The 27,974-nt window shown below is 41.9% G+C and overlaps 1 protein-coding gene across 1 annotated transcript; it reads left to right on the top strand.

Annotated features, from left to right (window-relative positions):
* Window positions 1–26,949, top strand: khk (ketohexokinase). The gene is made up of 8 exons (XM_047030987.1): window positions 1–167; window positions 549–665; window positions 767–901; window positions 1,692–1,764; window positions 1,893–2,039; window positions 2,152–2,240; window positions 6,586–6,743; window positions 22,997–26,949. The coding sequence occupies exons 1-8, from the start codon at window positions 28–30 to the stop codon at window positions 23,092–23,094; spliced, it is 957 nt and encodes a 318-aa protein (XP_046886943.1). The 5' UTR covers window positions 1–27; the 3' UTR covers window positions 23,095–26,949.
* Window positions 26,950–27,974: the final 1,025 nt, after the last annotated feature.

The raw sequence follows: 27,974 nt of genomic DNA, 5'->3' as shown, positions 1-27,974 counted from the left end.
TGGTTTCTGAGTTTCGAAGGCTAAAACATGAACGTAAGAGTCCAAATTCCTCCTGTTCCTCCTCGCCAAAGTAATATGGGCGACAAAAAGATCCTCTGTATTGGTCTAGTTTGTCTGGATATCATCAATGTGTTGGACAAGTACCCGGAAGAAGACACTGACAACAGGTTGGTGTGTGAGAAAGTCAACGAAATTAGGAAAAACAATTATTTTCCTTTACGCTGCCTCATCGTTCGGCCACAGTGCATAGGTTAAGAGCAGTGGAAAGCCGCTGCCCCAACCAGTCGTTTCTCAGAAGGCAAGCATAGGACAATCCTTAATTCTCAATTCGATGCTTTTTTTGCATTGCAGAATTACGGAGTAATTCATAATAACAGTGAACGTAATAATTGTTAGGGTTTTAGCATTTTCTGTCCCTAACTAATGCGCTTGCAATGTTTTTGTAAAAATGCTTCTATGTTTTAAACTCAGTGGTAGTTTTAAACATTCTTTCATAAATCCACGATTACATGCATTACATAGATACATGAGTTGTATTCTTCGCACAGGTGCCTATCTCAACGTTGGCAACGTGGGGGGAACGCGTCGAACTCGTGCACGGTGCTGGCACTACTCGGGGCTCCCTGCGCGTTCTTGGGCTCCCTTGCGCCTGGGCCCGTAGCAGAGTAAGCTGATCTTTAATAATAGTAGTTAATGATAATAATTGTAGTAACATTACTCTGTTTACCTAGTAGTGTTTGTGTCTGTCCTGTCCTTGCCCTGCCAGCTTCATTGTGGGCGATTTCATCAAACGTGGAGTGGACATTTCCACTGTTGCTTGGCAACAAGAGGGCGAGACTCCGTGTGCGTGCTGTGTCGTGTGTACCGCCAGCGGCTCACGCACAGTTGTGCTCTCTGACATGTAAGGAACACGAGTGTGGCATGAGGGTCCCACCTGGACCCCCTTCCCTATCTCTCCTTTTTCTTCATCCTTATCCAGTGTTGGTCGCTAGTTGGGGTAGGCTAATCTATTCACACTACTACTACACACTACTGATATAGGACCAGGCTAATCAATTCCAGAGGACTGACCAGGCTGTATATAGATGACCTGAAACAGTTAAGGAGAGTTTGTTTTATTGTAAAGAGCAATATGTCTCCTCAAAGTTCAGAGGGCGATGTCACTGCTGCTGGTGAGGTCCAAAAGTTTATCTGTGATAGTCCTGGGTCAATAAAGATAAATTAGATCAAAAGAGGTCATGGTTTAAAGGGCACTGCATGGTTATCAGGTAACCTGGATAATTTCTGTCACTATACGTAGAAATCAAAGCCATTATTGTTATATTAAAAATAAGAAACATCGATAATAATAATGCATTAACAGTATTGGTGTATTGTAATTTAATATTAATTGCTTTATTGTCAATATTGAGAAAACATCTAATGTGATACGTACAGAGCAACTTTTTCAAAATTATATTATTGATTTCCCCTCTGGTCTATTGCTTAAGCTAACGTCTGTGGAAATGTTTGCCTTATGCTCATTACTAATACATCACTAATCATCAATTCAGTGCCAACCATATGTCTGAATATGCCATTGCAGCCACCCCCTTTGCCCCTGTACTCCCTTCGCCATCCTCCTCTACCCCATCCCCTCCCTTCTTTCTTCCCTTCCCTTCTTTTCAGTCACTACTGTGTGTGTCCATCAGGAACCTCCCTGACATCACAGCAACAGACTTCTCTAAGGTGGACCTGACCCAGTACAGTTGGATTCACTGGGAGGTGTGTGTGTGTGTTGGCAGTGCTCATATATCTAATTATTCTCTCATTGATTAATTTGTGGGTTGGTTGGTTGATTGATATCTGTATCTGGTACCCCTCCGAGGTTCTGATTGATGATCATCTGTTAGGGTCGGAATGCAGAGGAGCAGGTGAAGATGATCCAGCAGGTGGCTCTGTTCAACATGTCTTTGCCACAGCAACAGAGGATCACCATCTCTTTGGAGATAGAGAAGACAATGGAGCCGCTATATCAGCTGTTTCCCTACGGTGACATAGTATGATTTCCATGTTCATAGATAGTTGAGTAAATAATATTCAAAGGCTGTGTTTTTAGATTGATATTTCTCAGTCTAAGCTATGTCCCTCAATCCTGGCTGCCCTGTCCAGGTGTTTATTAGTAAGGATGTGGCCATGCACTTTGGATTCCATTCGGCAGCCAGTGCACTACAGGAACTCTACCATCGCGTGAAGAAGGGGTGAGTGGAATGGAGATGTGGAGACAGCGGGAGATAAAAAGATAAAATGGTATATTAGAGTCATGGCAGATCAAACCATATATGGGTCAATGACATGACATGCATATTTTGGTGTCCGAGTGCATTATTTAAAAAAACAATTATGTAATCAATTCATGACATGTATCAATTTACTATTTAAAACCTAATTAGGTGTAATACATTTCAGTACATTCAAATAATAAATATAATTTTATGCTTTGGCATCTCAAACCTCCAGAATGTCAGGTGGCGCAACTGTCCATGCAAATAAGGGGACTAAAAAAACGATCAAAAAATATATTTTAATGATAACATTCAAAATAAAATACTTTGGCATGATTTTATGTTTGAAACCTTTTTAATGAACCACATTTTTTTAATACCAAAAGTTTTCAAGCCATTGAAATAACTGAAGAACTTTTGTCCGGTCATTTGTATGTTCTCAAATGTCAGAGTGGCACAACCGTAAACATGGGACCTTTATTGTGAAGTAAACAGGTTAAACAGTAAACAGGATATTGCATCATCTAGAGGACCTCAAATGACCCAAGTTATTAGGTGCGTTCGACATGGACTGCGGCTGCATGAAACGACCGGCGAGAGTGGCCGCTTGCAGTCGGGGAGGAGTTGAAAACGGCTCTGTGAAGTCGGACATTTCAGCTTCTCGTGGTTTGCTGCGTTGACGTCAGTCACGGCCGATTAAGCGCTGTTTGCTTACTTTACTCTACTATAATCAAACGTAGTCTTTCCGTTAGTGAAGAGACGGAGTAAAACCCTTTCTTCCATATTTTTTTTTATTAGATTCAACTGTTTGGTCAGGATTGGAGAATTTGCGAAACTGAAGGTACCGAATATTACAAAACACACGTCAAAGTTGTCATGTGTGAGTCTGGCCAATCATGAAATAGCTGTGTCGTCACTTGAACCCGTGCAGTTGCTCTTGAGAAAATGCGCTCGGCTACACAGCCGGCAGTTCTCGAATCGATCTCACGGTACTTTGATGGCGAAGTCACAGTGACGTGTCCTCGGCGCCGTCTCAAGTCGGACAAAAAGTCTAACCAGAATTCACTGTTTCAAGTCAGCCGGCTGCAGCCGGCTGCAGCGCCGCATGAAGTTGGGTCATGTCAAACGCACCTAATGAGTGAAAAGGTTTGTAGAGCTCTCTCAAATATTGATAAAATAGCTACTTTCACCTCATAGGTAGGCTAGTACACTTTTGATGTCAGATGGAAAATAAATGTGTACCATAAAACTCTTTCTTCTATTTAAAAGTGATGTGTATTAATTTGCTAGCAATGGTGAAAGCTAAAACCAGGTAGAAGCCTGTTTAATTTGAAATTAGTTGCAAAAGTCAGGTGGGCGCAACCAGCGTCAGGTGGCAAAACTGCTGCTTTGTTTACTGTATGGTACACATGCCATATGGGCAATTCCATGCAAAGGTCACCCTCACCATAGATAGACCACAAATATAACTGTTGTTAAAATGTTGACTTAGGTCTATATTTTGTTGCATGGAACCAGTCTGATCGAAATGTATAGACAATTATACTCTTTTACATAATATACAAGTTGTGCACTCATAACATTTTTTTATGGCCGTTTTGTACCGTTTCAAGAATGGGGTAAATGGACTTTTCAATAAAATGTTACAATTTTCCTGATTGACACGGGAATGATAGAGCATTATGTATCAGCTTGAGTTAAAAGCACAACTCCTTAAATGCATTAAGCCTTTATGAGTCAGTCCCCCCTATTTTGAAGATCTGAAACGCAAGTATCAAAACGCAAAGCGCAAGTAACTTGGTGGGCGTGACTTCAGCTGGGTTGTTATTTTGCCGGCGGGATAAATGACTTTGCGCCTGGCGCAAATCTAAAAAGGGTTGGTCTGAAGTAGCTACATTACTAATGGGTGTGGTTTGGGCGTAACGTGCAATAAACGTGCACATTCCCTTTAAGAGCAGCGCTTGCTCCATTGCGAATTGCTATTATAAAGGCGGATTTGCCAGGCGCACGCCAGCGGTTCACAGCCGAGGAGACCGACATTCTCGTCAGGGACGTCAAAGATAGAGAAGTGACATTGTATGGGAAAGGCAGAGCAGTTTTCTCATTGCACTAATTTGCCCACTCATGCTGCTCATTCAAATTATTATTATTATTTTTAAATATACATTTTTTTAAATTGTTATATTTTTAAATTGTTTAGTTCATTAGTTTAACTAATGTACTTTTATACTTAATTTATACCCGTATATGTTTATTGTTTGCACCTTCCTGCCACAGTAAATTGCGTATTTTTGTAACATAGGCTACATGGCGAAAAAAACGAATTCTGATTCTGATGGGCATGGGAGAAGAAACCTAACCAAATTAGCTTCGGTTAAACAGTCATGGGAGGAAATTGCCACAGTTGTTACAAATCAAGTTCATATACATAGACATTTCTTATGAAAATCTTTTTATAATCATTGAAGAAATGTAACACACCATAAATCAAAACAATGTAACGTAGCTTTGCAGATAGAAGACCGTGGCCTCGCCAGCAGTGGGCACGGACCAAGCTTGTGCCCTTAAAATAGCATCTCAATAATGCGCCATTGACTTTAGACCACGTTTTTCCTGGTCAGTAGTGGAATTGTTTTTCGGAAACTGCAAGATAGCACCAGGGAACGTTTGCGCCAGAACACGCCTCCTTTTTTGCTGAACCGCCCACGGTAGCGCAAAATCATTTCGACATACGTCTGTGGAGGGAAAAGTCGGCTTTTCGTCGAGTGCAAACTAGGAATGACACTTGCGTCGTTGACTAACTCAATTGCGCTGGTTGCAAGATAGGGCCCAGTGAGTTACATTTACATTACATTTAGTCATTTAGCAGACACTCTTATCCAGAGCGACTTACAGTAAGTACAGGGACATTGCCCCTGAGGCAAGTAGGGTGGAGTGTCTTGCCCAAGGACACAACGTCATTTGGCACGGCCTGGAATCGATCCAGCAACCTTCTGATTCCCTAACCGCTCAGCCATCTGACCCCCGAGTTCCATGGCCAAGTCACGTCCATAAAGTTTTGTAGAATAAGTTTATGCCATTCAAACAGTGCCGATGCTACAACATCCAAAGTTTCTGTGCAAAGCTTATTTATACCAATGGTTAGTTTAATTAAAAATCTTGCCCCTTTGTTGCTTTTAAAAACTCTAATGTGTTATATGGACGTGACGTTACAGACGCTACACAATGTTAATTTTCACAATACACTGTTCACAACACAATGTAAATGTTGACAATCGTATTTTTCGGCATGTTATAACCCCTTTCACCGATGTGTTTCAGTAAAGCGGACATTCCAGTGATGATTATAATCGCAATCATGGGTAAACCAAACATGATATAAACATATCATCAACAATCGACATCTTCTTGAGTGATACTGACATTTTGAGTAACCTAATGATCTTGACGTAACTGTCTTTGCCATAACCTCGATCCCCACTCTATGTTTATAATATTTACTTCCTACTAGAGAGGCAACTCGAAAGTGCGCGAGGGACTTGATTGGTTTAGGCATTTAAGGCGGTGCTCTCTAATTTGCTCGCGCGACCTGTCGATCAAGCTATTGTATAGTGATGTGTCCTGTTTTTGATCAATTTACTACTTTTACTTTAATAAAAACTGTTGACTTAAACACTTGTTGTGTATTTGAAATAAAAAAATATGTTATGTAGCATATTTTCTGTCAATAATAATGCCGTCAGGTGGCACAACTGATAATTGTCAGGTGGTGCGACCATGTAAAATATTAAATTCAACCAATGAATAATAGGTCAAAGTGAACAAATGGTTGATATATATGATGTGAATAGCTATTGTACTGAATGCATTCATTTGTAGATTTGTAGAATAATTGTTTTGTCTTTAAATGTGAAAATCGGATGCTGAAGATAATAAATACAGGGCCACTAGAATGCAATGATCTTAAATTGTTATAAATACAAAACACCAACTCAATTATAATTTGTTAGGGACTGTAGACATTCTAATGGATACTTGTGAAAAGAATTCACTTAAAATAAATAGTCAGAAAATAAATATATATTAACAAATATTTGGTTGCGCCACCTGACATATTTTGGGTAGTGAAGTAAAAAATACAGGAAAAAAAGGAATTTAACCACTTTGAAATGTTATTTAAATAACAAAAGTTGCTTAGACACTGCCCCAGATGTAAAATATGCATGAAATCCATTTTGAAAACACTTTATAAAAATGCTTTTTTAGAAACCTTATATACCTGATATGCATTGACCCATATGTGTGTGCGTGTCTTCACCAGTGCTGTCCTCATATGTGCCTGGGCAGAGAAAGGAGCAGATGCCCTAGGTCCTGATGGAGTCATCGTCCACTCTGATGCCTTTTCTCCAGAGGTCTTGGTGGACACACTGGGAGCAGGAGACACCTTTAACGCATCTGTCATCTATTGCCTGTCTCACGGTCAGGAAATGCATTGTAGCATCATAATCATTACCATGTTCTTCATCAAAATCATCAGAATAATCATAATTATATCTTGTCCCTTTTAATTGAATCATAATAAGTCGTTTTTTATTGGTATCCCCCTCTATCTCTCTATCTGTCATTATCTCTCCCTCTTTCTCTGTCTGTCGTCGTCAAAATAATAGTGTAAGTTTTTAACCAATATCAAAATGTAAAACAGCACCAAAGGGCAGCTTAGTAAGTAAGTAACGTTTATTTTAGTGCTGTCAGTTAAACGCGTTATTAACGTCGTTAACGCAAACCCAAATTAACGACGTACAGTTTTTTATCGCCAGTTTAACGCTCTTTTTGACCTAAACTTTGTAGTTTTTTTCACATTCTGTTGCAACAACCACTGACGTTAGAAAAACTACGATACCGCACCGGATCTAGCTAGACCGGAAACAAAACAACAGGCACGCCATACACACTTGTTTGGGCTTGCGAGCCGGCTAAAGAGTAGTAGCAGAGCCCGTTTAAGGATATTAGACATTCTCTGGTAGTAGATTAATCGCGAGTTAACTATGACATTAATCGCAATAAAATATTTTAATCGTTTGACAGCTCTAGTTTATTTGTATAGCACTTCTCGCAGATAAAATCACTAAGTGCTTTACACCAAAATACAATATTACACTACAAATAAATACAGAACATTTAAATAGAAATAGAAACATGACAAACAACCATAAAAACCCCTCAACTAACTAAAAGCCTGCTTGATTAGCTAAGTCTTGAGTTGCTTTTTAAAAGCTTCGACAGAAGTTGCACATTGTAGGAAGGGAGGCAAGGCATTCCACAACCTAGGGGCCACTGCTCGGAATGATCGATCCCCTCTAGTTTTAAAATGAGTACAGGGAACCATTAAAATTCGGACCCAATGACCTCAAATTACGGGTATGAAGCTGTATTAAGTCAGAAATGTAGGGAGGAACTTCTCCATTCAGGGCTCTGAAGGTGAGGACCAGGATTTTAAATTGAATTCTGTACTGGACTGGCAACCAGTGAAGTGATGCTAAAACTGGTGTAATGTGTGCTCTTTTATTAATGTGCGTTAAAAGCCTTGCAGCAGAGTTGAAAGGCCTGGAGACGGTCGAGCTCCTTCTTGTTCAAACAGGTAAAAAGACTATTAAAATAATCTAAACGCAAATAAATAAAAGCATGAATTATCATCTCCAGTTCACCCTTGGACACTACTTTTCTTAATTTGGAAATATTCCGTAGTTGGAAAAAACAATTTCTGACTAATTGTTTAGAGTGATGCCCCAAGGACATAGTTGAATCAAACACTACACCTAAGCTCCTGAGGCTGATGAGCCTAAGTCACCAATATGCTGCTTTATCTGCGGGATTTTACATTCAGGGGCAATAATTAAGAGTTTCTGTTTTATCTGAGTTTAAAAGCAAAAAGTTGTACCAACCACTGTTTGATACTAGTCAAGCAATTGATTTTAGACGACAATTTATAGAACTCAGTTTCCTTAGTATGATGCAAAGTGTTTATTCGAATCCAACACAAAGGATTGATTCCAACAAACGTGAGTAGTTTGACTGAAGTTTTTCTCAGATATTTGCTTATATATTTGTTCTCCATTATTTTATGATATTTTATCATTGGTACATTATATGTGGTCACAGATTCATGTTTGCATTTCACACTTGGTTGGTCCATTGTCACAGAATTTGAATAGCCTCGACTTTACCTAACTTTCTCCTTGCTGGGCCCACGTGAGGACTTGCGGCCCAGCAGCACAGGTTATACTGAGTTTAAGGACATAAATCTGTCCCCTGATGTCAGGCACTTGTAGTTCTCAATATCTGGGCTTTGTAGTCCTTCATGGGAGAGGCCTACTCACATACTTCTCTCTCTTGCACTCAAACTCTTATCTATCTGGTCTTCCACATTTGCCCTTTATTTCTGTTTTAGTGGTAATACTAATCAGTCAACAGCTTTGCATCTGGTTTTCAGTAATTTAGCATATACAAGTAATAAAGGTGATTAAGAGGTTCATCCTCAATCATATAATTCATAACCATTTCTCCATCGTCATAATTACAGCAGTGTGATGTTTTTTCTACAACATTTCTCCCTGTGGGACTGACAAAGTCCCAACACAACCCATACTGGAAACACTACTGTAATTATTCAATAGAAACAAAACTGGAAGAACATAACTGCTGATATAATACAAAGTACCCATTGTAACAGGTGAACCATCACAAATACAGAACAGGGTATTGTTAATGTCCATCTTATATATAAATGTCATCATGTGCAAAGCCTAACCTAGGTGGGTTGGTGGTCTGTCCTTCTTTCCTACACTCGCTTAAACTTCCATCTTATTGCACACATAGCGGGGGAGTGAAAGTTTAAGGGTATGGGGAAATAGAAAACTCCCCGTAACCTCAATGACCCGCATAGTGCGAGCCATCAGGGTAAACTATGCTTATTATGCGACATGAGCATCTGTTCCAGCCTTTACCTAAGTATATGTGACAAACTGAGTCATCGCTAGTCGTCTTACTGTACCTTCCCGCTCATTTACCATCCACACCAAGTAGCTCTTCGCTGAGGTCCTATTACTCATATCAAATTAGTCAATTTCATTAGCATAAGTGTTTGTTACGTTTCATTATGACAGCTAATATCTCTCACACAAGGGGCCCGTTCTCCGTACGTCGCTTATTACATCCGAGATCAAATGACACATCCAAGATGACATCATCTTGCTAATCATGATCTGGCTAATTCGGTTCTTTGAACACCCATGTTGTTTATAATTAGTGTAGCTGGATTGAGTTATGCGTTGGTCTAAAAGAGGGTATGTATCAATAGTAGAAACCTTGATCAGCAACGCTGCTATTGGCTGCTCACATAAGTCTATGGCTGCTCACCATGGCCAAAATGAGTGCCCTGTTTTTTCCGCAACAGCGCAACAGCATGCTCGAAGGTTACTCTGAATTTGAAGATTTAATCAGAACACCTGGGAACACCTCAAAATGTAGAGTAGCTTAGTGACCACGCATTTCATCTTTAAGTTAGGCCTATGTTTTTTATTTATTTTCATTTATTATCTTTAAATCATATGATGTGGTTTCAACAAATTGATTATGTAAATGACACCCTCACAAAAAAACAGTAGGCTATCCTCTCAAAAATCTGTCACGCAATGAGCAATTAATTCGGTTTCATGTTAAATTCTGCTAATTATTCTTGCACCTTCTGCAACAGGTTCCTGTAGTAAAAACGGACAAGACATGTCTGTGACAGACTTCCTGCATCACCTCTGCTTGTAAAGCCTCAATCTAATCGTGTTTACATAAAATAAACCTGCTCCCGAGCAGGTTTAAGCTTACGGACCTGTTGCTATGACAGCAAGTCCAGGATGAGCTTCGAAGAACCAAACAATCCAAGATAATGACAAATCGTCAACAATCAAATCCAGCTAACTGAGTGTGGAGAACGGGCCCCCGGTCTGTTGGTCCTATGATGGGCTTGTGAGCAACAGGGTCTTGTATCGTTACTGTACCCTGCAGAAGTAAGTTGCAGTTAACAATAACACCTATACCAATCCTATATAACCTTGCATCCTTGTTCTGAGGGCCTAAACTTTAAAGGCATCTCTGAACAGTATACACGACAAACAAACCAAACAATGACATTAATACAAACAGTGCTTCAATGACAACAAAACAAAACAATACAATATGGTGACAAAAACAAAACAAAACAGGGGAACAAGAACATGGAGATGACATATACTTGAATTTGAATTAATTGAGACAGTGGGTCAGCGCTCCATGCAATACATAATAACGGTGCGTGACTGAAACATTGTGACTAATACTGGATGATGAAGATGAATGTCTGATGATGTCCAGGGAAAAGGGAATGTCTGATGATGTTCAGGGATAAGGGGATTTGTGATGAGGTTCTGGGGAAGGGGCTGGTTCTCCAAGGAGGGGCGTCCAAGAGAGGGCAGTATATGCAATTGGGGAACAGAATTGTCCAGGGTGGGACAGACCAAGTGGTCGGATGACATCCTCCACAGCCAAGGCTTCTCTTTAGGAATACGATCACTCGTACTCATAATAAGCTTGTGCTGGTGGAACCGTTGGGTGCACGGCTTGATATTCACCCCACCTCTACCCTAAACGTGCACATCCTTTCAATGCAGTATTGAAACGTTGTGACATCTTTTTGGACCCTCGTCACTGGAGGCTCTTAAACTTAGCCAGTGACACTTTTCCAATCCACCATGTGGTCTGAGTGGTTCAGGGTCCGGTGAGCAGCTTGTCTTCATCTGGGATTCTCCTCCCATTGGATCCTCTGCTTCAACTTCCATGGTCTGGATTCCTGGAGGTGGTGGTTGGTCATTAGATCGTAGTCTGGTGGTTCCTGGGTCATCGAGCCGCTGGATCCGGTGTGATGGTGCTGGTTAACTGAAAGGTGGTGGCCACACGGGCTTGAACCAGTAGCTGGTGGAGATGGGTCTCTGCCGGCGGTCTGGGTTGTTGGTCAGTCAGCCGTAGACCCAATCTCTAGGTGCAACCGTCTGTAGGTTCTCTGGAATTTCTGGTTCCTTTTCCTTTGTGGCACCTTTTGCCTGTTGAAACACTACCTCCCTTACCAATTCCATTGAGGGGAGGATCCTCAAGGGGTCCTCTTAAATAAGGAACTGAAAAAAGTCTTCCAGTAGCATCTCATGCACTGTTAGAAATGTCAGGTGGTTAGTACTCAGGTGGTTAGTACTCGAATGGTTAGTACTCGGGCGGTTGGTATTCAGGCGGTTGGTACTCGGGCGCATTACCATTAGTGCCGGCGGTAAGGTCTGTAGGCCTACCCAGTTTAACTTACCATCAGCCATGATCTTTGTTAACTTGATCTTCAAGGTACCGTTGGCTCCCTCGACTGTCCCTTGTGACTGTGGATGATAAACACAGCCAGACCTTTGTCTGATTGTTAACAGTTTGAATGCCAATTTAAATGTTTCGCCCACAAACTGCGGTCCATTGCGATCCCAAATCTTGGAAAGACCTCTACACAGAAAATGTTGCTACTGATCGGGAGTCTAGATCTGCAGTTGGCACTCTCTACCCATCTACTGAACCAACAGATCACTTAGTACCACAATGTACCTCACTTTTCCTATACATTGCATCTTGTCTACACAGTCTATAGCAGTGATTCTCAAATGGGGGTACGCTGCGGTACTGTAAGGGGTAAGTGAGATTTATATAAACAAGTTTATTGAAAGATAGATACAAAATCTTCCATGATGACTTTTTACTACAATGTTTGACAATAGACTAGCTAGCTAGCCATGTCATTGTCCCCAAATAAAAAAAATTACGAACAAAATAATTGACATGTTGTGCAGCAGCCTGTCTGAAGTAAATTGACTAGCGCAGTGAATGGTGAATGGGATGTGTGATAAGCGGTTACGTGAAACTGACACTGTAAATTCAGAAAACGTTAAAAGAAATATTGAAGTCACTCATTGTTGTAATTACATGTTAGCTTGTTAGTCTTTCAAAATTGTAAATGGAGGCTTTGTGGCCCTGTTGTTATGGTTACTTATTTTAGACACTTAACAGGCTCATACTATGTAGCCAGCACAATAACAATAATTTGGAACGGTGAACAGTTTCTCTGGAGCTACTTAGTAGGTAATGCAGCCTGCAGCTGCAGCCAATCAGAATTGAGTATTCACCCTTTCCATGACACATGTGTATATATATATCATTTATATAGTTTTTATCAAACATGTTTGGGGCCAGTCAAGGGATACTTGGCTGAGAATGTTTTTATAGGGGGTACATTATTGAAAAATGATTGAGAAGCACTGGTCTATAAGATGCCTAAATGGTCTATCTGGTGTTGGACTGTGTGAAATGGGAGCAGAAACTGAACTGAGAAACATCATAATGTGCAAAGTACACTATCAACTGTGGCCAAGATAAAGTGGTGAGTGGGGCTGGATCATCCGCTACCTGCACAGGCCCCATCACTGCCCCAGTTCCCGCTGCCGCTTGCCTGGCTGCCTCATCTGCCATGTTGTTACCTCTGGCGATGAGAGTGTCAGTCTGTTGGTGGGCTGGGCATTTAATAATGGCCTGGGCTGTTGCTACATGCATGGCATCTAACAGCTGCAAAATGGACTGTCCATGGTTGATCACAATGCCATCGGCTCTGCGGAAGCCTCTTGCTTTCATATCTTACCATACACATGACAGATGCCGTATGCACATGCAGAGTCAGTGTAAACATTAAGACTCTTGCCCATTGCCAACTGACATGCTGCTGGAAGTGCCTTTATTTTAGCCAATTGGGCAGAACATGGTTGGTCAACCTTTACATATTGGATGATCTCAAATGTGGTGTCGTCTTTGAGTTGTACAACACTGTAGTCAGCGTGGTTACCCACAACATCTCCATAGCAAGATCCATCCACGAACAGAGTGAGGTCTGCTGTGAAGGGTTCATTGTACAGATCTTGTTGTGCACGCATAAAGATGTTGGTTTCATGAACACAGTCGTGTGGTGTCCCATCTACTGGTAACACCATCATAATTGCTGGGTTGACAGTGTCGCACTTTGTATGGTGAGTTCCGGGGCTGACAGTATGACCTCGTAATCAGGTCTTCCGGCCTGTGTTAAGACAAAATGTGGGTCTGTGAGTAAGGCGTATAGATGATGGGGTGTGTAGAAAGTTACTGGGTGTCCCATCATCATTGATGATACTTGTTTTAAACAAAAGCAGCGGCTGCCAGTCCCTGATAGCAGGGTGGCAGTCCTGCCTCTATCTAGTTGTGTACTGTAATATGTAAATGTAATAGGCTAACGTTGTTTCCCCATGGGCGTGTCCTGTAACAATACAGCAGTAGCATATCCAGATCGTTCTGCAACATATAGATTAAATGGTTTTGAGTAAACGGGATTGCCACGGGCGGAGGCGGATTGCATGTCACTTTTGAGAGCTGAGAAGCTCCCTCCGCCTCTACGGTCCACTGCAATATAGCAGCATTACTTGTCTGCCCTGCAGCCCTAGTAAGGGCTCGCAAATGTGCTGATTTGAGGGCATAATCACAAATCCATGGTCTGCTGTATCCCGCCATTCCCACCAAGGTAAGAATTTACCCTAATGTCTGAGGTTTCGTAGCCTTGGCTATGTCTTCTATCTGTAACAAGGTTATCTGTCTCCTATCCCCACTGAGCAGCCTCCCCAGATAATCTGCTGTCGTCTGACAAAACTGTAATTTGGCTGTACTTACTTTATGTGGTCTACTGGATAATGGTAATCTGCAGATTCTTCAGGTCCTGGGCCAACATTGATCAAACTCAGCTGGGCTGTCCAGGAATCCCTGGGGTAACAGGGTTTAAGTACTGTGTTTCCTTCAAAAGTGAAAGCAAACAGGCATTGTGAGTCTGTGTGAGATGGACTGAAACATAAGAATGCAGTGCACAGGTCAACAACTATCATTTTGTGCCTGGCGGAATGTTGGAAAGTAATACGTGTGGATCAAAACAATCGCCTCTGGAAAGTCTCCAGTGGAGTTAATAGCCCACAGATAATGTACCAATTGATAATCATTCAATGTCAGGGACGGTTTTAGGCATGGGCAGACCGGGCAGACGCCCGGGGCGGCATTTTTTCATGTCACGTGAGGGGCGCACGAGCATTAAAAAAAAAGTAATATCTGAGCGGTTTTCTCTTATCGATCATTTAAGTTAGTGGGGGAATGGCATATTGGCGCCCCCTTCAGGCAGCTGCAGGCACCCCTGCTTGCCATGCAGCAGTTTCGTTTTCGTTTGTCGAAGCCAGGTTGTAGCGGTGCTAGTTCTGGGGGCGCAGTCGTGGGGCGGCCGACGGGGTAGGGGGCGGCACACGATTTCTTCCTCCCGGGGGGGGGGGGGGGGGGGGGGGGGGTCTTTTTGTTTCTATTGGTGCTCCTGCAGTCACTAGACCTTAAGTGGATCTAATCCCGTCTATAGCGTGGTGTCGGAGTGGGTAAGGTCTCTGGTAGGGTACCATAATGTTGGGGATACCTGTCCTAAGAAATATTGACAACAAAAAGTTGACTTTACATTATATTTTTACATTTACATAGTTCTGTTGGTGTTTTTATATTCACTACCACTGTCTCAGATGTCCCTACGTCGTAACTTTCCTAAAATTCTATAATAACATGTGTCAGGGGTTATGTGTATTGTTAGTGGGCCTCCATTCTTATGTCTACTCTTATTATTGGTCCTAACCACGAGATCTATGTCCTTCAGTTGTCATCAAGGTGACGTGGGGGCAGAATCCTGTACTTGGTACTATTCTTGTAATTCTGGTGGGAGTGTTATAGCTGTGGCAGCTCCTTTGGGGCCTACAGAGATATCCTGGTTGACGATAGAGTACTTTTTTAATCAACTCTATCCAACAGTCGACATAATTTTAGGCTGCCTTCAAATATCTGGCAGGAGACAGCAGATGAAAATTTGCCTCTCAGGCTAAGGTTCAGTTTTTTTTACTGTTGATTGATTGTGCTATGTCCCTGCAAAATAAATGAAGAAATTAAAATAAAATAGTATGTACATTATACTGAGTATGGTATAATCAGTCACAGACCCCCAAAAAACTCATAAAGCATTTGAAAATGAGCTCTCCCTCCGGCTCGCTCAAACTATTTTTTTTCCCAAAACTCACTTTCCGACCACCCCACTCTGTCTGTCACAGTTGACGCGGCCGGTCCGGTTGTTCGCTCCTCTCTATTTACCAAGATATACAGTAATATATATGATTTTTATCTAATACCTACTTATTCGGTTATGTGAGCGTATTTACAAGCTAGAATTCTGGCCACTGATGTTCTTTATCGCTTTTTCAGCGATGCGCGCGGTTCTATTCTATTTAGTGTACTTAACTACCATTCTCTTTACTGCCAAAAGAATATGCCGGCTATTATCCGTATACTACTGCCGTATAGAATTATCTACCCGGATACTTCTGTCGTATACGAGTTACCTTTTCCGCATACTACTACCGTACACTAATTACCTACCAGTATACTACTGCCGTATACGAGTCACCTCATCCGCATATTACTGCCGTGCACAAATTACCTAACCGTATACTACTGCCGTATACGAGACAAACACAATACATAGACAGACAGACAAAATGACAAACATACAAATATGTTTGCATCAAACTTTGGTTTCAGTGCTCTAGTTCATTAATTTAATTAAAAGAAATTGGTTCTTTTGAAGGAGAGACTTACCAACAAACGTGAGTAGACCTGTCTACTCAGACTAGTCTGACAGAAATTTTTCGACTTTCGAAAACTTTCCCTAACCTTCCCTGACTTTCCCTAACTTTCTCCTTCCAGGGCCCACATGAGGCCCAGTTGCACAGGTTATACTGAGTTTAAGGACATAAATCTGTCCCCTGATGTCGAGTGCTTGTAGTTCTCAATATCTGGGTTTTGTAGTCCTTCATGGGAGAGGCCTACTCACATACTTCTCTCTCTTGCACTCAAACTCTTATCTATCTGGTCTTCCACATTTGGCCTTTATTTCTGTTTTAGTGGTAATACTAATCAGTCAACAGCTTTGCATCTGGTTTTCAGTAATATAGCATATAAAAGTAATAAAGGTGATTTAGAGGTTCATCCTCAATCATATAATCCATAACCATTTATCCATCGTCATAATTACAGCAGTGTGATGTTTTTTCTACAACACTGTTTACACTCTTTTTTGTAATCAAAGTTTTATAGTTTTTCCATGTGAGAAACACCACATTTAACACATGTAACAGCTGAAGGGGTTACAAACTGTGACTCTCTTCACTCACTCACTCTTGAGTTGATCTACTCTAAAATTGGAAACTCCAACTTTTCGAGGTAATGCATATTTTGCTTAGGCCTATAAGCTCGGGATTGTAGCCTCTACGTCACCTTTGTTTTAATATACGACATGATACAAAGTAAAGATCAGTTGGTGCCTATTTCAACTTGTAGTAGCAGTTGCCCCCAACAGAATACTTTTTATCACAGGAGAATGATGATGATGATGATGGAGACATTGCTGCCGCAGAAATATATGCGAAAATTATGTTTGGTAGCTACTGGTAGTTCTCTCCCCATGTACTTTTATTTACAGGCTTGTGTGGAATTGTCAGTTACACTGACATTATGAGACTAATGAATAGAAAAATGATTTGCACATTCTGATCCTGTTGAACAGAGCATGGATGCTGTATATGTCCATTTAATGCCAGGTTAATACTGCAAGTGGAACTGTGGAATTTAATGTATTCCCAGTTGCAAGTATATTGAGTTGTACTAACTGCATCTCATGAAGAAACTGCCAAAAACTGACCAAGAGATGGTGTAGGCCTACTTGGGGCAGAAGAGTGACACATCACACGCTAATAGTTTTCAGGGGTGTCTTACTTGGTCGCTGTTACACGCTCCTCATACGTCAGTCCCACGCTAGTCATGCGTTATAGTCAGATGTTAGATGTGCAGTGTTTTCCACACAGATTAATTTGTGGCGGTGCGCCACAGAATGAACACCGGCCGCAATTGCATTTCGCTATTATTTCAACAATTTGGTTACGCTATTTAAAACACACAGCGTATTCGTTCAGCTCCATTTCCTTTCCTTGCGCTCCCTCCGTCTTTCGGTCACTCACGAGTTTCTCTCACATACACACACTCACAACGTCAGTACACGTTAGCAACGACGCATGAATACGCCTTTCTAGACAGTCAGCGATATCAGCGAGCCCTTAGCATTATTAGTACCATAGCTAAAAGTCTAGGAAAGTTTAGGTTACTTTTCGCCAGGTAGCTCTACCTATGAACATGTCTTAATCTGCTAGACAATTGGGTTCCTCTTCGTTCTTTTGGTGAGCAATCTCACTTGCCCTATTTACGTCATGGTGCCGACCAGCGAAATAATTATTCTGCACTAGCGTTGCTACCTGCATATGTCTACAGCTGGCAGCTCCGTTTTTTATGGAGTTGGTTTCATAATTCACAAACAAACGTAATATGATTCACAAATAAATGTAACGCGATTCACAAATGTATTGCGATTCACAAATAAATGACCCCATAACATTTGTTTGCAACCCGACAAACACGAGTTACAAATCGGACAAACACAAGTTACAAATCCCTGCTTTTCTAAAGTATATTCTCTGCATCAGATTCAATCTATCAGATTGTCTCTTTCAATTTTAGCCAATTTTGGGTTGGGCGTGTGATTAATTTTTGATTAATATTATTGTTGGAATGCTGCTTCAGCATTATATCCATAATATTTTTAACATGGTTTTCCAATAGAATTTTCTTTCAAATCCTTTCAAACTTCTTAAAACTTCTTCAACTTCCAAATCCTTCTTCTTCCTCCATCTTTCAGCTAGAGCCACCATTTAAACATTAAAATGTTGACAAAACCCGAAACTATTTTTGAAAAATTCAGCTTTTTGATATCTATTCATCTTTTTTCAATATCACTGATTATGTTTCATGAGTTTTTCAAACTGTTTCTGAGATTTACATGGGCGTGTTTGTGAGAGCCTAGAGTGCTGACTGAAATGCTTAGAGTGGAGGGGAGCTTTGAAATCCTTTTCAAAAAATATTTCTAGTTTGCCAGCATTGCCACAATTTTCACCCTTTATGCTTCATTTTTTGATCAATAGATAGCTAATTTTGTGCTGCTTGTAGACAGTTGTCTGTGGAATCCAACAGACGTACACTTTTGTTCAGAGCCCCACGAAAGCGAGACAAAGTCCAACTCTCGCCCCATAGGGACCAATGCAAATCTGGTGACAAATTCGTCAGAGAAAGCAAAAAAACAAGATTTTGAAACTGCCAGTAGAGTCGTATTTCTGGTTTCAGCAGAGTCTTGGGTCTCTGAAAATATCCTTATTTTTGGGATTGGACGTATAGTTTTGCATCTAGATTAACTTGTTTGAGGTGTGGATTCTAGCTACATTTCTGTTATTCTCTGCCCTCAGCGCGTTGGCAATCACAGCTGCACCATCACCTTGGCAATGACAGACACGCACCACTCAGTCTCTCACACAGGTGATTGGTATTAGCTGATTAGTTAAGTCACAAGACAGAGTTTGATAGTATTTCAACCTGATACAATTTACAAGAGGTGCTGCTAATATCTGTTTTACTACTATTGCTAATGGAAATGTTTTATTCTACGCCACTGAGTGCGTTTACTTGACCATGAGAAACCCGATTACTAGCAATTGTCGGTTTATGCCAATCGGTCTTTGTCAGACACGTGTTTTTTTTGTGTGACGTCACCGCACCGCCATTTTCCAGGTACAGCTAACGTGCAGTCGGTGAGCACTGATTAGAATTTACTGAAGATAAGCAATCGCTTAACTGGAGAAGCAAAAGAAAACTGAGAAATAGCTGTACTGCGATAAACTCACAAAAAATGCTAGGGACCGTTATTTTGAGAAATTGTCATTCATTCAAGACATAGATCTATACGAGCTGACTGCAGTAAATTGTGTGCGGACCCCACATTGCTACCTCAATCCTCATACTTGGATATAATAAACTATTTTATATAAAATACACTGACATTTACTTAAACATACATTTCTGTTCAGATAGGTAACTGATTTGCGGTTTGCACTATTGTAATTGTCAAAATATGACTTTTAATACACCTGAAGTATTAAACCTTATCCATGTGTTTGTGTCCATTTAGCTGTCAAAGTAAATCACAAGAAAACAATTAACAACACATTTCTGAAAAAGGTTTTCATATGTTTTATTGTAAATGCTGGTCAGGCTTGTCAACACTGCCTTGCAAAGCGTGCAGTCAGTGTTGGTGCGAGTGATTTCTGTGTGACCCAGATGGAGGGAGGGTGTAGTCTGGGTCAGTCTCCATCATGTAATATGCTGGTTGACCTGCAATAACATGAAAAAGGTTTTAGCTTCATTACATGGGACCAAAAGGGTATCTATTAGTCAGAAATTATACTAAAGTAAGAGTATATAGCCTATATGTTACAGCCCTGTAGCCTATAAAACGATTGCATGACATTTAACGGTATAAACAGAAGATGTTTCGCCGATAATAAAAGACTTGAACTTGAACATAATCAACCATGCATTGTTTTGATTCACCTCCTGTGCCACATAATTCGTCCAAAACTAGACGTGGATGTAATGTTAGATATTTCCCATTTGTCAACATCACTTAAATATCTTAACTTTATGAAAAGGTTGAGCGCAAACATACATAGAAGGCGATATCTTAGCAAAGGTGATGTTTTTGCGCTGGACCGCTGCAACCCAGACGATCCGCTACATGCTGCCCCTGTACTTTCTTCGAAGTGGGTAAGGAAAAAAATCTATCCCCGTTGTGAAGTATGACCTTTGCTGTCGTGAGATATTCTATTGCAGCCGATCACGCAACAAGAACGTCCCATTTTGACACTTATATTAAATGAATCAATAGCAAACTCACTGAACACAGCTGTATGCGTACCTGGAAAATGGTGGTTACTTCCATAAGGCCCTTCGGTTTTCGCAACTGTGACATTTTTTGTGTGTATCCTAGCTACATGTATGACCTTTGCAGCAAAGCAAACCGCGTGAAAATCAGTTCAGTATTCAGTTCGGTATGATTAATTAAATGCGCTGACAGCTCATTGCCCCAGCCAAACAGATTACACTGAGTGGAGCGGTTGACTTTTCCGAGATAGCGGCTCCATGGCTCGTCAGCACCAGTAGGCAGTAGCGGTCGATGCGGCGTCTACTCTTTGTTATGTCTAGATTGTATGCGTACCTGAAAAATGGTGGCTACTTCCATAATGCCCTTCGGTTTTCGCAACTGTGACGTCACCTGACAAAGAGCAATAATAGGATTACTCCGTTTACATGTGTAATTAGTTATGCAATTACTCAATAAACGCGTCTACATGATTATTTTTATTAATCGTTGCACCACAATCATCCTTCTGCAACAAAGTGTCGCCATGTCTTTCTGTATTGGCCCTACTGCTGTATGTTTCATTAGATCAACACGTTGAATCCTACTAGGCTAGCTAGCTACAAACTTCTGCTCGGCGTCTAGCTGGCTACTTGTTAGTAACAACTTTGATGAACGAGCATGCTAGCGCCACAAACACACTTTAAACACAGTTATCCTTTCTCCATGTTAACAAATAGGCTATTTTAGGTAGGCTAAATTAAATCATACGCGCTGTGACTTTAAAACAAGTGTCAGACATGCGCAGTTTCCAAAAATTGGAAGCAACCTCCCGGATACGAGTCTCTGCAGGTTGGGATGTCTGTTAACCCCACTTTGGAAATCAGATAAAGGCGTTTACATGATCAGTTTAATAATCGCATTATTGCCATTATCGGGTTACCATCGGCGTATTAGTGTGCATGTAAACGCACTCACTGATAGGCTACTACTGTATCTGCTACTGCTATTACTATCCCAACTATAAATTCAGCTGTTAAAACTAGAATATTCTTGTTAAGACTAGCCTGCTTCTTCTTCTGTTTAACAGTTCAGCTTTCAGCTTCTCCCGCATTGTATTTAAGCTCTTGGCTTTGTTAGATGATTTACATTTACATTTATGCATTTAGCAGACGCTTTTATCCAAAGCGACTTCCAAGAGAGAGCTTTACAAAAGAGCATAGGTCACTGATCATAACAACGAGGTAGTCCCAAACATTGCAAGCAGCCAAAACATGAAGCATACATTGTGAAAAAACTAAACAAGTGCCAAAAGGGAAGACCCATAAGAGCATGCAATTATACAAGTTACAAATTAAAACAACATGAACCACAAAAAGTGCAGGACTGTACCTGTAGAAGAACAATCAACAGTACAATATTTCACAGCGAGTATAAGACTTCGTTATAACTAACCTACAAGAGCAACAAGTCACTCAATAAGAGTCATTGTGATCCTGGAGGAAACTAACATCAGGTCCAGCCAAGCATTCCTAAGTGCCGTTGTACTCCCGGAACAAGTGCGTCTTGAGCCTTTTCTTGAAGGTGGGGAGACAGTCAGTGCAGTGTCCCTGATGGAGGTGGGGAGCTGGTTCCACCATTGGGGGGCCAGGCAGGAGAAGAGCTTCTGTTGGGACCGGGCAGTCTTGAGTGGTGGGACCACCAGGCGGTTGTCTGAAGAAGACCGTAGGTGACGGGTGGGGGTGTAAGGTTGCAGGAGAGACTTGATGTAGTCGGGTGCAGTCCCATTCACTGCTCGGAAGGTCAGTACCAGGGTCTTGAATCTGATACGGGCGTTGATGGGTAGCCAGTGGAGAGAGATGAGGAGCGGGGTAACATGGGAGCGTCTGGGTAGATCGTAGACCAGGCGGGCCGCTGCATTCTGAATCCTCTGAAGAGGGCGGGTTGCACATGCTGGGAGAGCAGCGAGTTGCAGTAGTCCAACTTGGAGAGGACCAGTGCTTGGACTAGCAGCTGGGTGGAGTGCTCAGACAGGTATCTCCTGATCTTCCGGATGTTGTAGAGGGTGAATCTACAAGACCGGGAGACTGCGGCAATGTGGGCCGTGAGGGAGAGCTCGTCATCCATGGTAACCCCAAGGTTCCTGGCAGAGGATGAAGGGGTCACCGTCGCAGATCCCAGGGTGATTGACAGATCGTGGGAGATGGAGGGTTTAGCCGGGATGATGAGAAGTTCTGTTTTGGCGAGGTTCAGCTGGAGGTGGTGCTTGGTCATCCAGGCGGAGATGTCTGTGAGGCAGGCCTCACACACAAGATGATGCAGTTAAGCTTCCACCCTCCTTCTTTTGTGTGACTCACACATTGTTTTAATTCATTGCAGTATTCAGCGGGTATTTTCTCAGTTCTGTATTTTCAGCAATAAAAAAAAAGTATTCAGTTTTCAGCATTCCAACGCATTTTCTGGAGGAAATGCACTTTCTAGTTTAATATAATAAAGTTCTGTGTAACAAATTATTAAAGAAGGACACGGGGCGACCCCCCCCCCCACCACAAACTGCTTTCTAATCTGTGGGAAACACTGATGTGTCCACCTCGCCCTAGAATGTTCGAAATTGAACAATTAGAACGTTCAGAGAACGTTGACCAGATGGTGTGACTGGCCTTAAGAATGATTCATACTGCAGTGATAAACCGGCAAAGGGCAAAAGGGACTGTTAACACTTATTTTATTTTTTTCTGTCCAGGAGGAAGTTTACGGGAAGCACTGATGTTTGGTTGCCAGGTTGCTGGCAGGAAGTGTGGTGTCCATGGATACGACGGAATCGTGGAGCAAAAAAAGTGATAACAGGGGAGAAAAGACAACCTGTCAAAACTTAAATTTTCATTTGTGATTTGGGGCCACAAATGTTTTTTTTTCCAGGCAAACCAACGATGATGACCGTATGAGGGAACAATCAGTAAATAACAGTTCTTGAATCTGACACTAATGCTGTATCACCTGGTACCAACTCTTTTTTTTATGCTGATCTGTCCAAAACCTCTGGTGTAGACAGTGCTACAGTATTAGTAGTATGGTAACTACAGAAAGGGTGTATCCATGTGTACAGGACAAACAGCACTTAACCTTATAAACGACTCCTAAATCAAACCAGAGTTTATGCTTTTCAAGCATTGTGTACTGTGTGTGTGTCTGTGTGAGTAAGTTTGTGCATGTGTATGCACATTTCTCTGTGTGAGACAGAGAAAGTGAGTCATTGCTTTTACAGCTCTACAGTGACCTACAGTAAATGTTGTGTTAATAATACACAGTGACACCATCAATAAGGGTGTGTGTGTGAATATGAAATATAAACAGGATATCTATCAGTACCCCACCCTGTCGTAACCACACAGCTGGTGTGCGTGCATGTGTGGGTGAGTAGATTCCAGCCTCAAACCCTAACTTCTCTCCTGGTCTCTCACTTGGCTGCCATCTTTCTCATACTCCTGTTGAGTGTGAATATAATTCAGTTACTCTTGACATACTCCTGTGTCTTTAATATCTTGAAAGACAGTACCAAGTGTTGGGTTTACGTCTCTTTGTCTCCCTCTTGGAATCAGATTAAAAAGAAATGTGTCTTCAAAGGCCTGGTCGTCGACAGGGCAGTTCAGGTATACTTTTTAGTACAGTTCTGTAGATCAGATAACAGGCTCTACAACAACAGCCGCCTGACTTCTACATGCCCTTCTCTCCTCTCTATCAGTAACAGCTCCACCTTCTGTCACTTTGAGTTCACTAAGCGTCTTACTCTCTTTCCCTCTCAGTAGCTATTCCACTATTTTCCCACTCCCCCCCACACTCTCATTCTCACTTCCTCTCTTTCTTAGGCAGTCTCTCTCACTTAGTTTCTGGCTCACAATAACAGCCCACCTCATCTAGATCCTGCATGCTGCTCATCTAAATCCTGGCTGGTTTCTGGTACCTTGACAACCAACCAAATTCTAAACTAAGACAAAAGGATGTTGGCACATCAGTAAACATACTCTGTTGTGCCAAGTTCCAAAACAAATGGGATGTTTGGTTTGAATAGGTTGTAGACTGCAACACCTTACTCTCTTAACTCCCTTATCAACAAATTGAGAAAGAAATGATGCAGTTTCAGGACTCTGAACAGACTCATACACAGAGAGTATGTGGCTGTAAGTATTTATTTCACCCATACGTGTTGTCAAAATTCCATATTCAAGGTAACAATTTAAATTATTTGGGTAAAGGCGAGGAACTTCAGTTAAAGACAGCTGCCCCTTATCCAGTCCGACTTTTGATGAGACGTCCTACCACTTATCCTGGCAAACTGTAAACAAACTTTTCTCTCCCATACATCTGCCCTAGGGAGTGATGGAGTAGTTAAAAGTAGTAAGGCATGTGCCCTGTGTCCCTTGTTTTTGGTCCAAGTATCAGTTTGAGATGAGCAGGAATAGTCTGGTCTTAGAACTGCACTCCTGATCTGAAACACGCAGCCTGATCCTGTCATAGATGAGTGGGAGGATGTTAGAGTGTTACACCATACACCCAGGCTATGCTGTCTCTGGTGAGTATCACAAGGTTATGTCAGGGCCAGGAGGAAAGTGTAATGGACCTCCTCTCCTTTGTCTTCCCTCCCTTCTCTATTTTCTCCTCCCATCTCGCCTCTTTCCTTTCTTCTCTCCATCCTCTACACTTTTCTCTCGATATTATCCTCTTCCTTCTCATCTCTCCCTCCTCTGCTATCTCAGTGGGCACCCTTATTTATATTTCTATGTAATGCCTTAATTTGATATTCTTAACCCATTAAAGGAGAGCAGTGCTTTCTTTTTTCAAAGCAGCTTCCTTTACGATAAACTAATTTCTTGTTGCCCTTGGCTGCCGCTCAATACATCTTGTACCTGGGGGACAGGAGAAACTGGGAGTAAGGAGAAGAGGATTAGGTTGAGGAGGATGAACGGGGTAAGGCAGAAGGAAGACACTGAGGCCCTCATGTACGTACATTTGCAAACATAATGTTGTCAGCGCCATGGCTAACCCTCAAAAAGTGCACGCTGTGATACTTCAGCTTACGTCATATTTACCAAACCTGCAGTTTATCGGGTAATCAGCGCCTTTCTCCGCCCACTATACCGTAAATTGCGAGCATTTAAATGCGCAATTGAATGGGCCTCCTCTCTATCATGGATCAGCCACCAAAGTCAAAACTAGCCAAGCATTAAGTACTTGTGCTATGATACGGCTGAGTCTAGACTGTGATATTCCCACCGATGATCCTATGACTGTTTGAAATGATCCTCATGCCAATACTTGTAATGTAGCGAGGAGTTTAACAACTGCTGGAATGGAATGTGAATGCTAAGTCGGAGATTCAATGTCATATTTGATTTCTTCCAGTAACTGTAACATTGTGTGACGATATATAACGAACGTAGCCACGCTCCGTCACGACAACGTGTCGTTCGCAAGTCACTGGGCTCGAACGCACAACCTCCGACTTGCCAAGTGCGACCACTACCAACTACGCCAAAGAAAAGCTAGCTATCCGTTGACGCGGGTGGCCCATTACATACCTGAAGAGTGAGTTTCACCGATTCACACCGGTTACATTCACCCCTCTGAAACTCACTCCGGCGGTTAGCCGATGCCAACCTCGTGAGATCCGGGTCACGGCACCATTGTGACGTTATGTAACGGACGTAGCCACGCTCCGTCACGACAAGATGTAGTTTGCCAGTCACTGGGCTCGAACGCACGCCCTCCGACTTGCCAAGCGCGACCACTACCAACTAGGCCACAGAAAAGCTAACTATTCGTTGACGTGGGTGGCCCATTACATACCTGTGGAGTGAGTTTCACCGATTCACACGGGTTACATTTGCATGGCTGCTTAATCGTAACGTGTAATGATTTGTGTTCACTCAACTGAAAAAGTTTGATCCTTGTGACAAAAATCCTTTCAGTTCTTTTCCTTGGCCTATGGGTTCGTCTTGCTCGGATTACTGCTGCCATTTTACTAGGAGGCATATGCGAGGAAACCTGCATCCTGGTTTACACCTGCTTTAAGGGGCGGAGATTTTTCACCACAAAATAGAAGGCGTTTTTTGCACATATCGCGGAATACATAATTAGGCGCACTTTACACATCCCCTCCATCTCTTTATGGGAAACACTTTTGCCTTGACCCTCCCGTGAATGCATATGCATGACACGGAAAAACGCAATTTGCCATTTTCAGTTCCCGTGACCAGCAGTCTGTGATTTTACCTCAGTACATACATGTTTGTACATACCTTGCCATGCTTTTAAGCGCACGTTGCGAAATAAATACGCCTGAAGTGGGCGCAAAAGCATGAGGCCCTGAATTTGATCTCTCATAAAGTCAGACTGAGCACTATTTAGACTTTCTATCAAGTAAAATGATGTAATCCTAGATTATATAATGCCATCTAATGGACTCTCTGACTGACATGGGCTTCTGTGTGTAGAACCACCAAGTTGTTCCTCCTTGATTTGGTGGCAAAAACGTTCTGTTGATCATAGCTGATGGCTGAACAATGAGGATTCTATGTTAGTACAGCTGCATAAAAGTTTTACAATTATTTAAGGCATGATGTCATATAGCAAAGGCACGGCATGGCACACACATAGTATATGGCTGGAATAAAGGAATTCTCGTAGGTGTACTAAACATACAAGCAAACAGAAGCTAAATGTGCACGGTAACATGAAAACATAATTTACCTGACTTGCAACGGAATTCATAGTAATAAAAAAACGAAAATAACTTTTACTTTCTGATCCACTCCTATATTCACTGTTTAGTAGGGGTGGAATGGTACACTGAAGTCACGGTTCGGTTCGTACCGCGGTTCAGACATCACGGTTTGGTACAAGTTCGGTACAATGTGGGGAAAAGCAAAACAAATGCAGAAGCAGGGCTCCAGACTAACTACTGTACATGCAAGTCTTAGCTAAATGTATGATGCGCTTGTCGATCAGTCCTCCTACACCACGACACGATAGGCTACTAGCTGAGCAACAGCGCAAACACAGGCAGGGATACAGAAGCTGCAACGCCGGCCCTGGTCCCTTACATATAAAACAAAACACGGACGTTGATGGAGCGCTAGTTGTCAGCTGCACCCTCCGTTTCACTAACGACTGATGGTTGGACTTCTCGTGCTACCGAAAGCTACCTCACGGTGACTGCTCATTTTATTGACTGAGTGGGAAATTAAAGCGTCAGTTCTACAGACACGGCCCCTGTATGAGCAGCACACAAGCACTCACCTAGCTGAGAAGCTACAGAAGGTCGTAGCAGAGTAGAAACTAGAGAGGCCTGGAAATTTGGAATTTATTGGGTGTGTACAACATCAGCACACGTTAGCAACAATTCATAGATACTACGCTCTGGATAAAAGCGTCTGCTAGACTAAATGCACGTTCTAGTAAGACAGCAATATCAGCGAGCCCTCAGCATTAGTACTGCAGCTAAAAGTCTAGGAAAGTTTAGGCTATTTTTCGCTATACTTACACTACGAACATTCATATTTAGCACTAGCGTTGCATAGGCTAGCTACGTCTTTGGTGCTGCTGCTGCTGCTAGGTATCTCTGACTCACTCAGGTACACAGGTGGCGGCGCCAATCAGTTTCAGAGCTAAGGCGGGGCTACAGATTGTCCCTAAAGAACACGAATATCTTACAGTAGTTCCGC

The sequence above is a fragment of the Hypomesus transpacificus genome, chromosome 12, assembly GCF_021917145.1.
Source record: "Hypomesus transpacificus isolate Combined female chromosome 12, fHypTra1, whole genome shotgun sequence".
Taxonomy (NCBI): Eukaryota; Metazoa; Chordata; class Actinopteri; order Osmeriformes; family Osmeridae; genus Hypomesus; species Hypomesus transpacificus.
This window is presented reverse-complemented; position numbering and strand designations above follow the sequence as displayed.

Bases quoted from the DNA above. Each gene is read 5' to 3' on its own strand.
- khk (XM_047030987.1), top strand. From the start codon at position 28: ATGAACGTAAGAGTCCAAATTCCTCCTGTTCCTCCTCGCCAAAGTAAT. The intron at 168-548 runs GTTGGTGTGTGA...TTCTTCGCACAG, and splicing joins GAAGAAGACACTGACAACAG to GTGCCTATCTCAACGTTGGC. The intron at 2,040-2,151 runs GTATGATTTCCA...TGCCCTGTCCAG, and splicing joins TGTTTCCCTACGGTGACATA to GTGTTTATTAGTAAGGATGT.